This window comes from Nyctereutes procyonoides, unplaced genomic scaffold (genome assembly GCF_905146905.1).
Source record: "Nyctereutes procyonoides isolate TBG_1078 unplaced genomic scaffold, NYPRO_anot_genome, whole genome shotgun sequence".
Classification (NCBI taxonomy): Eukaryota; Metazoa; Chordata; class Mammalia; order Carnivora; family Canidae; genus Nyctereutes; species Nyctereutes procyonoides.
In genome coordinates, this window is record NW_026575043.1 from 57,424,866 (window position 1) to 57,440,332 (window position 15,467).

Here is a 15,467-nt window from a genome sequence, read left to right on the forward strand (position 1 = left end):
GGGTGCTCGCTGGGACGCGCGGGGGGCGCGGGGCTCCGGGGTTCGGGGCTCGCCCCCGCTCCGGGCAGGCGCGCCTATGGCCTTTGTAAGGTGACGCTGCGCTCACCGGCTTTCTCCGGGGGCGGAGGAAGCACCCATGAACCCTTCGGCGACCTTCCTCGCCGTGCGCCAGGTGAGCGGCCGCCGCGGGCTTGGCGTCCCCGTCGGTGCGTCCGAGTGAGTGCGAGCGGACGGCGAGCCTCCCGGCCCGGGGGCACTCTGGCCCCACTCTGGCGGGTGGCCTTTAAGGAACGGTTTCTGCCTAAAATGTAAAACGACACACGGCACGAAGAGGAGAAGCGGAGGGTCGCCTGTGTTCCCTTAGTAAGAACGACATTCGGCCCAGACGAGTGGCGAGTAACTAGGTGCTCACTTAACGACACCTGGGCGTTTGGAGAGCTGCTTTTCCGTGCGCCACCTCGCTGCCTTCACAGTAACCCGAGGGTGGAGGAGCACTCTTGAGTTCTACCGAAAAGTGTTGAAAGCGAGCTTTGCACTCACCAGTACGGTCAGATGAGCTTTTCTCTTTGCATGCTCTAGGTTTATGGCCTGTTTTTCTGTACCAGAATTTGTGCGCCTTGCCAGCACGCTCATGAGCGCATCACCAGCCACTTGGCGCTCAGCAGTTATTTGTTCAGTGAATCAATAAATGAACGAATGGTTTACCAAGACTAGAAATCTTTTCTTTTTTTTTTTTTTTTTAAAGATTTTATTTATTTATGAAAGAAAGGCAAAGACATAGGCAGGGGGAGAAGCAGGCTCCTTGCGGAGAGCCCGATGCGGAACTGGATCCCAGGACCCTGGGATCACTACCTGAGCCAAAGGCAGACACTCAGCCACTGAGCCACCCAGGCGTCCTCAAAGACTAGAATTTAAATCTTGTGATTTGGGATCACTTGATGCAAATTCTGTTTTCTGGGTTTAGTTACTAGTAAGTAACTCATTCATTCATTATTATTTTTTTATAATTCTTTTCAGAAATCAGTAATGATATATATACATGGGCCTCTGACGAACTTTTAACTTTTTTTTTTTTTTAAGATTTTATTTATTTATTCATGAGAGACACAGGCAGAGGGGGAAGCAAGCTCCATTCAGGGAACCCAGCGTGGGACCCGATTCCGGGCCTCCAGGATCAGGCACCTGGCTGAAGGCAGTGCTAAACCGCTGAGCCACCTGGGCTGCCCTTAACCGTTTTTAAGATAGAATTCTTTTTTTTTTTTTTTTTTAAAGATTTTTATTTATTTTTTCATGAGAGAGGCAGAGACATAGGCAGAGGGAGAGGCAGGCTCCTTGCTGGGAGCCCGATGTAGGACTTGATCCCAGATCCCAGGATCATGACCTGAGCCAACCGCTGAGCCACCCAGGCGTCCGGTGCACTAGACTTTCTTTAGTTAATTAATTAATTAATTAATTAATTAATGACATACAGAGAGAGAGGCAGAGACACAGGCAGAGGGAGAAGCAGGCTCCATCCTGGGGCTCCAGGATCAGGCCCTGGGCTGAAGGTGGCGCTAAACGCCGAGCCATCTGGGCTGCCCTGCGCTAGACTTTAAAATGACATATGCCTAAAGGGAATTACTGTAGATGATTTTATTATGTATGAAATGGCATCATGATGATATAAAAATGTTCCTTTTTGATATGCATCTCAAATATATAAGTGAAGTATAATTTTTTAATCAATAAAAAGAAAGGAAAATTGAAACAAATGGGGCAGAATCTTGATAGGACCTAGGTACTGAGCATGAGAGTTTATTGTACAGTTCCCTTCTCTTCTGTGTATGTTTGAAATTTTTCTTTTATAAGTACCTGTGTTGAGTTTGGCCCAATCACAATATTATGTTGTTCTTGGTAGATTGAATGTGTGTGCTAGATGTTATGAGAATTATTTACATTCCAACAGTAATTATTTCATGTTTTCCTTTACTTGAGTGATCCAGAATTGCTGGGGCAGAGTATGGGATGATACTGTTGATTGATTCAAGGAATGGGTTGACAGCAAAGGAAAAAAAAAAAGCCAAAAATGAGTTCGTGTTTAGCTAATGAAGCTTTTTATAAATAGTCCCACTTTTTAAATTTTTTTTAAGATTTTATTTATTTACTCATGAGAGAGAGAGAGGCAGAGAGAGGCAGAGACACAGGCAGAGGGGGAAGCAGGTTCCCTGTAAGGAGCCCGATGTGGGACTCAATCTCGGATGCCGGAATCACGCCCTGGGCCAAAAGCAGACGCTCAACTGCTGAGCTACCCAGGAGTCCCAACAGTCCCACTTTTTAAGAGTGGCATGTGTGGTATGACAAAATTATAGAGGCAGTGTACACAGTATGCATGAACTCATTTTAAATATATGTACTTTTGATGCCATGTTATTACCAGTGAATAAAAGATAATTTAACTATCTTGAATTGGCAGCAAAAGAAGATACAATTGTTTGGAAAATATGCTTTGGCTGATTTATGTTATTGATTAGTTTTATTTTGATGTAAAACCACTTTCTTCGCTTAGAACATCGGGTCAGAAGTTGAGTGTTCTACTATCGAGAAACAACGGAAAGAGCTGCAGCTGCTCATTGGAGAATTAAAAGATCGTGATAAAGAGCTCAATGATATGGTCGCAGTACATCAGAGACAACTTCTTTCATGGGAAGAGGATCGGCAGAAAGTGTTGACTTTGGAAGAACGTTGCAGCAAATTAGAGGGTCGGAAATACATTAGCAGTATCTGCTATACACTTCTGTATGCCAGCATATTCAAAGGGCTCATGGGCTAGACATAAATGTTTTTACTTATTTATTATTTTAAAGACTTATCTACTTTTATTTGAGAGAGAGGGAGAATGTGCTCTCAAGCAAGGAGTGGGGCAGAAGGAGAGGGAGAGAATCCTCAAGCAGACTCCCTGCTGAGTACAGAGCCCAGTGCGAGGCTCAGTCCCAGGACTCGCAAGGTGATGACCTGAGACAAAAGAGTCAGGTGCTCAACTGACTTAGCCACCCAGGCACCCAAGACACAAATGTACTTAAATGCGTTAGGGGGGAAAAAAAGGGCTCACGGGAAAGATAAGAGAAAGAATATCTCAACACAATCCCTGCTGCCCTGGAGTTTAGTTTAATTGAAGATGGGAGGGTTTTGTGAACACTTACAATCGAACAAAAATAATGTGAATTAAAGTTGGGCAGACAACTTAAATCTAAAAAGGATGCTTGATATAGCTCCAATTAACCTGGAGTGTCAAGAGTGAATCTGAAATTAGTTTTGAGCTAGAATATGGATAAAGATGCCATAGGACTAGCCATTTCTGTTGAACTGACTCAAAAGATTTTAAGTTTTTGGTATTGAACTTGATATTAAGTATCTAAAACTGCTATCTTTTAAAACTATAGCAGTGTCAAAAATGGCTTGCAGAAATTTTCTTTGTACTGTTTTTTTTTTTTTAATTTTTATTTTTTTATGATAGTCACACAGAGAGAGAGAGAGGCAGAGACACAGGCAGAGGGAGAAGCAGGCTCCATGCACCGGGAGCCTGACGTGGGATTCGATCCTGGGCCTCCAGGATCGCGCCCTGGGCCAAAGGCAGGCGCTAAACCGCTGTGCCACCCAGGGATCCCCTTTGTACTGTTTTTTAATTGTCATCCCTTTAGTCCTGTCCTAAAGTCTGAATGTTTTAATGATACTATGTCAATAGCAGACTGTATTAGAAAACACTAGATTTGTGTGTGTGTTTTTTTAAAGATTTTATTTATTCATTCACGAGAGACAGAGAGAGGCAGGCTCCATGCAGGGAGCCTGATGTGGGACCCGATCCCTGGTCTCCAGGATCATGCCTCGGGCCGAAGGCAGGTGCCAAACCGCTGAGCCACCCAGGGATCCCCAGATTTGTTTAATAGAAAGATAAATACATAGCATCTCCTTTATTTTCTGTGACACAAAGGACTCTGTAAACATGACAATCTAAATATGCATAATTTCCCATTTCTTTGATGATCATTTGATTTTACTCTGACCGTACCCAGCCATACATATATACACGTGTTTGATTTGATTGCACATTAGATGTAATATACAGATATGTTAAATAATGAAGATGACATTACATATAGACCACAGTATCTGATTTTAAAATAAGAAACTTGAGGGGTGGCTCAGTTGGTTAAGCATCTGACTCAATCTCAGCTCAGGTCTTGATCTCAGGGTCATGAGTTCAAGCCCCATGTTGGGCTCCACACAATCTTAAAAAAATTTTCATTCATATTAGTAACTAGGGAAATGCAAAGTAAAACCATAATGAAAAAAAAACCATAATGTGATACCATTTACACTTAGCAGACCAACAAAAATGATCAGGTATTGGTAAAGATACTATCAGGTAAATATAAAGGTGTCAGGTATTATGGAGCCAAGGGAAGACTCATTCAATGCTAGTGGGTAGCACTGAATTCAGTTGGTACAACTAGTTTGGAAAATCATTTGACAGTATCTAGTTAAAGATATATATATCTCGTGACCCAGCATTTCCAATTCTGGGAATATACCCACAGTTCAAAGTACACATGAATGACCTAGAGATCTTATTAATATGTAGATCTGATACAGTTGGTCTGGGGCCTGAGTCTGCATTTCTAACAAATTCCCAGGTGATGTCAATGCTGCTGGCTTAAGGACTCCATTTGAGTAGCAAGGCGCTACAGAAACTTACAAAAATGTGCCAAGATACATATATAAAAATATTCAGAGCAACATTGTTTATAATAGCTGCAAAGTGGAAACAAGCCTAGTGGCCACCAATGGTAATAAATACACTTTGGCATGATCATATAATGGGATATTATGTAGCAACAATAGTGCACAAATGCCAGTCACAACAATGTGGATAAATCTCAGGATCATCATTTTAGGCGGGGGGGGGGGGGGGGGGACGGGGACAGAAGAACTCATAGAGTATAATCCTAGTTATATATGGTTCAAATCAAATTGTTTTTAGGGATGTGGTCTTAGTTGGTAACACTATAATTAAGCAGGCAAATGATTAAGATCAGGATGGTGGTTGGGAAGGTGGGAATTAGATTGTGCTTAGAAAGTAACAGCCATTGGGCTTCTAGGTTGCTGACGTCTGTTTCTTGACTAGAGTATAGTATTGTGGATTCCATAATACATTCTTAATTATGCTTTAAAAATTATTTTGCACACTTGCCTTTTAATCATGTTTAAAAATAATGCATTTTGAGCTTCAGATCTGATCAAAAGGTAATTATTGATGAAATTTTCTCAGGTGAACTACATAAAAGAACTGAAATAATCAAGTCACTCACAAAGAAGGTAAAAACCCTTGAATCTAATCAAATTGAATGCCAAGCGGCTCTTCAGAAGACTCAGCTACAGCTTCAGGAAATGGCTCAAAAAGCAACCCATTCCTCTCTCCTCTCTGAAGACCTTGAGGTTGGTTTTATTCTATGATAAGCTTTACTAGCCCAAATTCTGTTTGTGTTTCACGTATTGAAGAATTAGATTTAAATGTACCCGTTAAAATGCATGTATGTGTATGAAAGTCCGTCCGTCCATCTACCACCATAGTTTTGTGTTCAGTGTATGGCTTTGGTTGGCTGCACAGTGCTGTGCTGTCTGGGAGATAAATTTCATTACCACCTTTTCTGACTGTCAGCCATTTGGTCTAGGAGCATCTGTCACTTTATGAACAACAGGGCATTTTAGAAAGCCTTTCTCACAGTCTGGGATGAGTAGCATCAAGTTTTGGTACCTTTGGGCAGCCCCAGTGGTGCAGCGATTTAGTGCCGCCTGCAGCCCCGGGTGTGATCTGGAGACCCGGGATCGAGTCCCACGTTGGGCTCCCTGCATGGAGCCTGCTTCTCCCTCTGTCTGTGTCTCTGCCTCTCTCTCTCTGTGTCTCTATGAATAAATAAATAAAATCTTTAAAAAAAAAAATTTGGTAGCTTTACATTATACTTTCTAATGTGCCTTATCTGATGTTGATCAAATAGATGTACACAGTATCTACATCAAGTTAGTGGCATATTGGGAATAAAATCTGTAAGATTGATTTTCAGCTTTCAGTTCTAACTGGTCATCAGATTTTTTTTTTAAGATTGATTGATTGATTGATTGATTTATGATAGACATAGTGAGAGAGAGAGAGGCAGAGACACAGGAAGAGGGAAAAGCCAAGCTCCATGCAGGGAGCCTGATGTGGCACTTGATCCCAGGACTCCAGGATCACGCCCTGAGTGAAAGGCAGACGTTCAACTGCTGAGCCACCCAGGCGTCCCCATCAGATATTTTTTGAACTCATATTTTATGAGAGGCACATAGAGCCATATTTTTGTTGTTATATCCTTTATATTATGTTTGTTTCATAATGATAATGCCTTTTTAATTTTTTCAGATTATTCTAGATAGTTTATATCTATAAAATAAGTAAAAACTATATTGATATGTTGAATTTAAAAATGGAAATGTAGGGGGTGTTTGGCTCAGTCAATAGAGCATGTGACTCTTGATCTCAAGGTCATGAGTTCAATCCCCACATTGAGCATACAGCTTACTTTAAAAAGGAAAAAAAAATTAAAAAAATAAAAAGGAAATGTAGGAGAGAGAATGAACAAGATCTCTGGTGTCTTGTCTTATAATGATACTAATTCCATCATGAGGGCCCCACTTATGACCTCTTTTACATCTAATTATCTCTCAAAGGAGCATCTCCTGTTAACACCATATTGGAGGGAGGTTAGGGCTTCAACATATGCGTTTGGGGGGGATGCAATTCAGAGCAGGAAGATTTTTTGTTTTTGTTAAATTTTATTTTTTTAGAGCAATTTTATGTTCACATCAAAATAGAGTGGAATGTACAGAAATCTCTCCTATATCCCCTGCCTCCACCACCAAACACAGTCTTCCCCAGCTGTGGACAGTCTGCACCACAATAGTACATTTGTTATAATCAATGAATCTAATTGACACATCATTGCTACCCAAAGTCCATAGTTTACATTAGGGTTCACTCCCGGTGTTATATATTCCGTGGGTTTTGACAAATGTGTAATGTCATATATCCACCGTTGTGATATTACACAGAATAATTTCATTGCCCTAAAAATCCTGTGCTCCATTCCTGTCTCTCTGAACCTCTGAAAACCACTGACTTTTTTTTTTTTTTTTAAGGATTTTATTTACTCATAGAGACACAGAGAGGCAGAGACACAGGCAGAGAGGGAGAAGCAGGCTCCCTGAAGGGGGGTGGGATGGGTCACGATGCTGGACTCTGATCCTGGAACTCTGGGACCATGCCCTGAGCCAAAGGCAGATGCTCAACCATTGAGCCACCCAGGCGTCCCAAGGAAAAAAAAATTTTAAAAATACATATATTTGCATAGAAGTTCACTAATGCTACTTTATTTCAGCAAAGGAAATCTACTAATCCAGTTTTCATTTATTTTCTTTTTTGCTAACCTAGAATTATACATAGAAGAGATTAGGAAATAGACATTTGTAAGCATAATCATTATGATTCAGTAGGGCAGGCATATGAATTAAGTAATGCTGGAGGTAATGCAGAGAGAGAAAGATTTGTATTCTTTTTGATGACTGCTTCCTTGGCCCAGTTTGCTACTAAATAAAAGTTAAAGAGAAGACAAAACAGAAGAATGAACACAAATTGTGGCTAATAATAGTAATGAAACCTTTTAAACTACTCAATTAGTATTTTATGTGTTGTTCCCTTGTAGGCTAGAAATGAAAATCTCAGCAACACATTAGTGGAACTTTCTGCTCAGGTAGGACAATTACAAGCTCGAGAACAGGCTCTCACTACGATGATAAAGCTAAAGGTAATTCAAAATAATAATACCTTCATTTGTCAGGGCACTGTGTACTTTATAAAGTACAGTCATATACATTATCTTACTTAAAAGTCCCATTGCAAATCAGACGGTAGAGCTACCAATGTTGCTGTCTTTTAAAATTCTCATTTTAGGGCAGCCCCGGTGGCACAGCGGTTTAGCGCCGCCTGCAGCCCAGGACGTGATCCTGGAGACCCCAGATCGAGTCCCATGTCAGGCTCTCTGTATGGTGCCTGCTTCTCCCTCTGCCTGTGCCTCTGCCTCTCTCTCTCTGTCTCTGTCTCTATGAATTAAAAAAATAAATAAATAAAATAAAATTCTCATTTTAGGGACTTCAGGCTGGCTTAGTGGAGCATGGGACTCTTGATCTTGGGGTTGTGGGTTTGAGCCCCACGTTGAGTGTAAAGATTACTTAAAAATAAAAAAATCTTAAAGTTATACTGATTAATTGAAACTTAAAAATTTACAGAATAGTCTTTAAATTTGTTTTTGAGGACAAAGATATTATCGAGGCCGTCAATCACATTGCAGACTGCTCAGGAAAATTTAAATTATTAGAGCATGCCTTGCATGACGCAAAGATGGTGGAGACTTGTATTGTGAAAGAAAAGCAAGATTATAAGCAGAAATTGAAGACACTTAAAATTGAAGTTAATAAATTGAAAGGTAAGGAAGAGACATCATGCATTTCATCGTGGGCACATACTTCTTCATTTGAGTTTACTTCATTATGTGATTGAGAGATCTGTTGCTGCCCTTAGCTCCTAACATGAAATGTTCATTTTGTATAGAATTGTGCTGTGGTTTTCATGTTACAAGGTAAATAACAGAGTTAGCAGAAACTGCAAAATGCATTATATTTTTAATATAACCTGCCTTTGCTGTACCAGTTAGCTATTGTTAATTTATGCTTTATAACAACCAACAACATCTTGGTGGCATGCAACCATAAGCATCTGATAAGCTCAGGTATCAGCCCAACGAGGACTGCCTTATCTCATTTGGGCCCGGCTGAGCTGCTCCTGTGGGGGTAACTCCACTTCCCGTGTCTCAATTCTTTTTTTTTTTTTTAAGATTTTATTTATTTATTCATGATAGAAAGAGAGAGAGGCAGAGACACAGGCAGAGGGAGAAACAGGCTCCATGCCGGGAGCCCGACGCAGGACTTGATCCTGGGACTCCAGGAAGGTGCCCTGAGCCAAAGGCAGGCACCAAACCACCGAGCCACCCAGGGATCCCCCGTGTCTCACTTCTTGCCAGTAGGCAAGCCTGGGCATTTTGGTGAAAGCAGAAACTTTTTATCTTTATTTTTTATTGTTTTAAAAGATTTTATTTATTTATTCATGAGAGATACAGAGAGAGAAGCAGAAGCTCCATGCAGGGAGCCCGATGTGGGACTCAGTCCAAGGACTCCAGGATCACGCCCTGGGCCGAAGGCAGGCACTAAACCGCTGAGCCACCCGGGCTGCCCCTTTATTTTTTTTTTAAAGATTTTATTTATTTTATTTTTTTTTGGGGGGTGGGGAGCATGTGCTGGGGGAGGGGCAGAGGGGGAAGGAGAAGCAGACTCCCCTCTGAGCAGGGGAGCCTGACATGGGGCTCCATCTCAGGACCCTGGGATCATGACCTGAGCCCAAGGCAGACACTTGCCGACTGAGCCACCCAGGTGCCCCTCAAGGCAGAAACTTAACAGAAGAAGCAGGGGCACCTGACTGGTTCAGTCAGGAGAGCATGCAACTCTTGATCTCAGGGCTGTGAGATCCTCTAATGTTGTGTGTGGAGCTTACTTAAAATAAATAGAAGAGAAGAAGCAGAAAATACACAAGGACCTGACACACCCTCCATTTACTAAAGCATCATGTGGCTGAACCCAAAGTCAAGCAGGGAAGAAATTCTGTCCCTCTGTGAGAGGAATGCAAGGAAGGATGAAGGATTGCAACCAAAGACACAATCTGCCAGGGTGGCTTTTTGGCGCATGTTTTATTTTTGAAAATTCCTTTTGCGTTCTCCTTTTCTATTTTCGTTCTCAGAGTAACTCCATGATTCATTTCCTTCTAAGTAATGTTATTTGAAGTTTTGTAATGAAAGGGAGGCTAGGTATACCAAATAGGACTAACCTATTTACTCCATTACTTACATCCACATAGATGTGGATGTAAGTAATGGAGTAAAAGCTTACTTTTACAGGGGGCATGTCCTCTGGCCTTTCCTCCACCCTGGGGCAGAGCAAATGGTCATGGTGTTAGACACAAAGACTCCCACTGTGGAACAAGCAACCTTAGAATGACAAAGCTGTGTTTTGGTGGAAGTTACTGTTACCTCTGTCTGTAGCGGGGTGCCTCATTGTTAGAAGGTAGAGAAAGGATAGTAAAGTACCCTTCATACCGAGAAGGCACTTTGGGACTGACGAGTGAAGGGGGCCACTCCATGCCATTTACACAGAGTTTTATTCAGGGTAACTTACTGACAACCATGATCCTGGTGCTACATAGCTATAGCTACTCTCCACAAAGTCTGGACCTTAATCCACAGCTCTTATAGAGCAAGGGGTGTTGTGGTAAGGTCAAGGGCATTGTGGTTATCTAAAGTGGGGCCATCTGTGCACTAGAAGGAAGATCAGAGTAAGCCTCCCTGAATCCCATTCAGGGCACACATTAACCTGCAAGGGGCCTGGAACATACCGGCTTCCAAGGGAGGTCATTGCACAGACTTGAACAAGATGGAGTTGGTATTTTCAGGACTCCTAACACCCTCAGCCATTGAGTTGCTGTTGAAATTGTGAAAGTTTATTGTGGTCAATTTAAAAGACTCAGCCTTCTAAAATCTTGTTCTTATGATGCCCTGACTTGTGGCAAATCTTATGCTTTGTCTACATTTGTAGCTTCAGCTAAAACATAATCACACTATTTATCCCTTGACAGCAGGGACAGACTCTGTCATCTCTTAAGGACAACAAGATATTGGACAGTGGACTAGAGAATGAGGAGAATCAATTCAGTTTGGGTGGCCTGGGAAGGTGACTTTGAGGAGAACATTTGAGCAGAAGTTTCGATGGTGGGAAGAACTAACCATGTGGAGATCTGGGCCCCAAACCTTCCAGGCAGAGGGAACAGCAAATGCAAACTATGGTGGGTTGTGAGGTTGGGATATGTTCAAGGAATATAACAAAAGAAGGGGGAGAGTGATAGGCCAAGCCTGGCTATGCAGGGCTTAGGGTAGTGATTTGGATTTCATCCTAAGCGTGGTAGGAGGGCTTTTAGGAGAGAAGTGACATGAGACATGAGCAGATTTTATACTTTTATTTTATTTTTTTTTAAAGGTTTTTTATTTATTTACGATAGTCACAGAGAGAGAGAGAGAGGCAGAGACACAGGCAGAGGGAGAAGCAGGCTCCATGCACCGGGAGCCCGATGTGGGATTCGATCCTGGGCCTCCAGGATCGCGCCCTGGGCCAAAGGCAGGCACCAAACCGCTGCGCCACCCAGGGATCCCAGATTTTATACTTTTAAAAGGTTGCCTTGGAGTGCCTAGCTAGCATGTGACTTTTGATCTTGGGGTTGTGAATTTGAGCCCCACATTGAGTGTAGAGATTACTTAAAAAAAAATTTTTTTTTTCCCTATTGCTCTGTGGGCAATAGGTTATAACAGGAGTGGCATGGTTTGAGCAGAGACCAGTCAGGGAAAGGAAAGCCTGACAAGGTTATTGCCAGGGATGCGGTGAGGTGTAGATAGGAGACCTCTCTATTGGCTGCAGCTCCAACAGGACTCACATTAATTGGAGAGGGTGCTGAGGGCATGAGATGTACTCACAGTGTATATTCTTCTAGGAAGTAGTATTTATTCAAGGACTTTTGTTTTCTTCTGTTTGTGAAGAGGATCTAAATGAAAAGACAACAGAAAATAATGAACAACGAGAAGAGATCATTCGCCTCAAGCAAGAGAAAAGTTGCCTGCATGATGAGTTGGTTTTTACTGGTAAAAATAATTAATTTAAGTGATTGAATAGTTCTGTGTTTACAGCCTAAACTTTCTGTGGTACAACTATGACAGATTAAAGGAATTATAACTCTCTCAATATAGTAGCTTTTTAAATACCCTTTGAGGGACGAGGATTCCCCAGGTGGGGAATATTAAAGTTGTTATCATGCCTCCCAGGTAATCCTGTTTCCTCTTCTATGAAATGGGGAGCTTCCTTCCCTCTCTTCTAGCTTGAGTGCATGACTGTACTTCTCACTAAAAACATAACACATGTGCTTAATCCATTAAGAAAGGATCTTATGAATTGAAGAAGGAAGAATGTTTATACTTTTGCAAATAGTAGGTAAAAATTAGAAAAGCAACAATTTTCCAGGTTTTGCAAATTCATCACCTATAATTATTACACTTGTGGGGTGCCTTGGTGGCTCAGTAGGTTAAGCATCTGCCTTCCGCTCACGTCATGATTCCAGGGTCCTGGAATCGAGCCCCACGTTGGGATCCCTGCTCAGCAAGGAGCCTGCTTCTCTCCCTTCCCCTGCTTGTGTTATCGCTCTCTTTCTCTAAAATAAATAAAACCTTTAAAAAAATTAATACATTTGGAAAAATCACGAGTCTTGTTATATTGGCATGACCCTGAAGTAATCATGTTAAGGATGAATTTTTCATGATTTTAAAATAGCAAATTCGTCAGTAGTTTGCCTTAAGGCCCCCTGCAGATAAACATAAAAATTGCATTCCATCCCCCTAGCCACATTCTCCCACACTGTCCCCTACACACCCCGCTAGTTTCTACTACTACAGACGTCTCCCTCTCATCTCCTGGTTGAGAATCACTGATGTATAGATCTTATCTCTCTGTCCCTGCCAGCCAAATTTTATTAGGCCTTGTAATTTGTATGAGGAAAATCATAGACTTGGAGGTGACGTTCCAAACAATTAATTAAATTGACATTTTGGGGATCTACACATACCTTCAATGCCCTTCCTTCTAGGAGAATACATTTCTATAAAGGGCAAAATGCATTAACATTTTTTCACATAAAATGGAATTTTTAATTTTCATGTCATGTGATAAGGATGGGGGAAAATGCAGTTTTCTACCATTAGAGGTCACTATTTCTGTTATTTCTGGGATTGCTGTCTCAAAGATATTTTTATTAATATCTATTAATAAAAATACATATGTAAATATATTCAAAGATATATATGTATATTTGTAGCTTTACAGTTGATTTACCAACAGTCTTTTTTTTTAAATATTTATTCATGAGGAGACAGAGAGAGGCAGAGACACAGGCAGAGGGAGAAGCAGATTCCCTGTGGGGAGCCCAGTGTGGGACTCTATCCCAGGGCTCCGGGATCACGGCCTGAGCCAAAGGCAGACACTCAACTGCTTAGCCACCCAGGCGTCCCCTAAACTGATTTTTTTAAAAAAGACTTTTTTGTGGGCAGCCCGGGTGGCTCAGTGGTTTAGCGCCGCCTGCAGCCCAGGGCCTGATCCTGGAGACCTAGGATTAAGTCCCATGTTAGGCTCCCTGCAGGGAGCCTGCTTCTCCCTCTGCCTGTGTCTCTGCCTCTCTCTCTGTGTCTCAAATAAATAAATAAATAAATAAATAAATAAATAAATAAATAAATAAAATCTTTAAAAAAAAGATTTTTTGATTTATTTGAGAGAGGAGTTTGCACGAGCTGGGGAGGGACAAAGGAAGAGAATCTTTAAATAGACTCCTGTTGAGCTTGAAGTCCCATGCGGGGCTCAGTTCCACAACCCTGAGATCACAACACAAGCCGAAACCAAGAGTTGGACCCTTAACCACCTGAGCCACCCAGGCACCCCCTAAGCTGATTTCTTAAACAACTTTTCTCTTCATACCACTGTGTCAAAGTAATTTTTGTATGTTATAAAAAGTGAATTAAGCCTAAAATGATTTTTTTAAAGATTTTTATTCATGAGAGACACAGAGAGAGAGAGAGAGAGAGAGAGGCAGAGACATAGGCAGAGGGAGAAGCAGGCTCTATGCAGGAAGCCTGATGTGGGACTCAATTCCAGGACTTCAGGATCATGCCCTGAGCCGAAGGCAGACGCTTAACTGCTGAGACACCAGGCGTCCCTAAAAATGATTTAAAAAGGCTTAACAAAAAAAAACAAAAAACAAAAATAAAAGGCTTAACATAATATGCTGTCAGGTGCTCTGGCTAAAAATGTACACATTTTATTTGAAACTGGAAGATGTCTTAAAAATACACTTTTTTGGGGATCCCTGGGTGGCTCAGCAGTTTGGTGCCTGCCTTTGGCCCAGGGGGTGATCCTGGAGTCCTGAGATCGAGTCCCGCATCGGGCTTCCTGCATGAAGCCTGTTTCTCCTTCTGTCTATGTCTCTCTGTCTCATGAATAAATAAATAAAATCTAAAAAAAAAAAAAGATGAACTTCTTCACATGGGCTTAGAGACATGCTTCATTTGTTTGTACATACCTGCTTATAAGAAGTTAGCAAATAAAGCGAGGATACCAGTTCACATTTCTGAGGTCCTGACAGTCCTGTGAATGAGGCCCCATGGGACGGAGTGATTGCCTCAGTTCTCCCAGGCTGGAAAAGATAATGCCTTGACCCGAATGTGGCGGCTGCAGACTTCCAGGCCCCTTCTCCCTGTCAGTCTTGTTTAGACTACTTGCTCAGGAAGCTATCAGTAGAGTCTAATACCTCTTCTTTTCTTTTTCTTTTTCTTTTTTTAAGATTTTATTTATTCATGAGAGACACAGGCAGAGGGAGAAGCAGGCTCCATGCAGGGAGCCCGATGTGGGACTCGATCCCGGGTCTCCAGGATCACAACCTGGGCCAAAGGTGGCGCTAAACCACTGAGCCACCAGGGCTGCCCTACCTCTTCTTTTTTGTGACCACTTTGTGAAAATGGGTGGACCCACTCACTTTGCTCTCTCAGCTAAACCTAGCCATGTAGCAAAGTATCTGATCCAGGGAAACATTTGTGTTTATTTATTTTTAAAAGGTTATATTTATTTATTCATGAGAGTCACAGAGAAAGAGAGGCAGAGACATAGGCAGGGGGAGAAGTAGGCTATACCCAGGGAGCCCGATGTGGGACTCGATCCTGGGACTCTGGGATCATGCCCTGAGCCAAAGGCAGATGCTCAACCACTGAGCCACCCAGGTGTCCCGAAACATTTATATTTAGAGTGGAGTTGCTTCTTCTGCAATAGTAGATTATTCTGAAGTCAGAGATTAAAGCAAAACTTGAGGGGGTGCCTGGCTAGCTCAGTGGAGCATATGACTCTTGATCTTGGGATCATGAGTTTGAGCCCCACATTGGATGTAGAGATTACTTAAAAAGAAAATCTTTTTTTAAAAGATTTTATTTATTTATTTATTCATAAGAGACACAGAGAGAGGCAGAGACATAGGCAGAGGGAGAAGCAGACACCATGAAGGGAGCCCGATGTGGGACTCGATCCTGGGACTCTGGGATCACGCTCTGAGCCAAAGGCAGATGCTCAACTGCTGAGCCACTCAGGCGTCCCAAAAATAAAATCTTTTAAAAATAAAATAAATTTGCCCTTGAACTCCAAATAAAGTAGTTGGCTTTTGT

At 41.9% G+C, this 15,467-nt stretch overlaps 1 protein-coding gene across 8 annotated transcripts in view; it reads left to right on the plus strand.

Moving 5' to 3' along the window:
* CCDC62 (coiled-coil domain containing 62) overlaps positions 1 to 15,467 on the plus strand; it is a 41,412-nt gene continuing 25,945 nt past the window's right edge. For 3 of the 8 annotated variants that reach the window (XM_055323048.1, XM_055323047.1, XM_055323050.1), the window contains exons 1-6: positions 1 to 172; positions 2,546 to 2,738; positions 5,306 to 5,472; positions 7,773 to 7,874; positions 8,381 to 8,552; positions 11,760 to 11,861. In XM_055323048.1, the coding sequence (XP_055179023.1) occupies positions 137 to 172; positions 2,546 to 2,738; positions 5,306 to 5,472; positions 7,773 to 7,874; positions 8,381 to 8,552; positions 11,760 to 11,861 (772 nt within the window). In that variant the 5' untranslated portion in view covers positions 1 to 136. The other 5 variants (XM_055323051.1, XM_055323055.1, XM_055323049.1 and 2 more) reach the window with 5 other exon arrangements.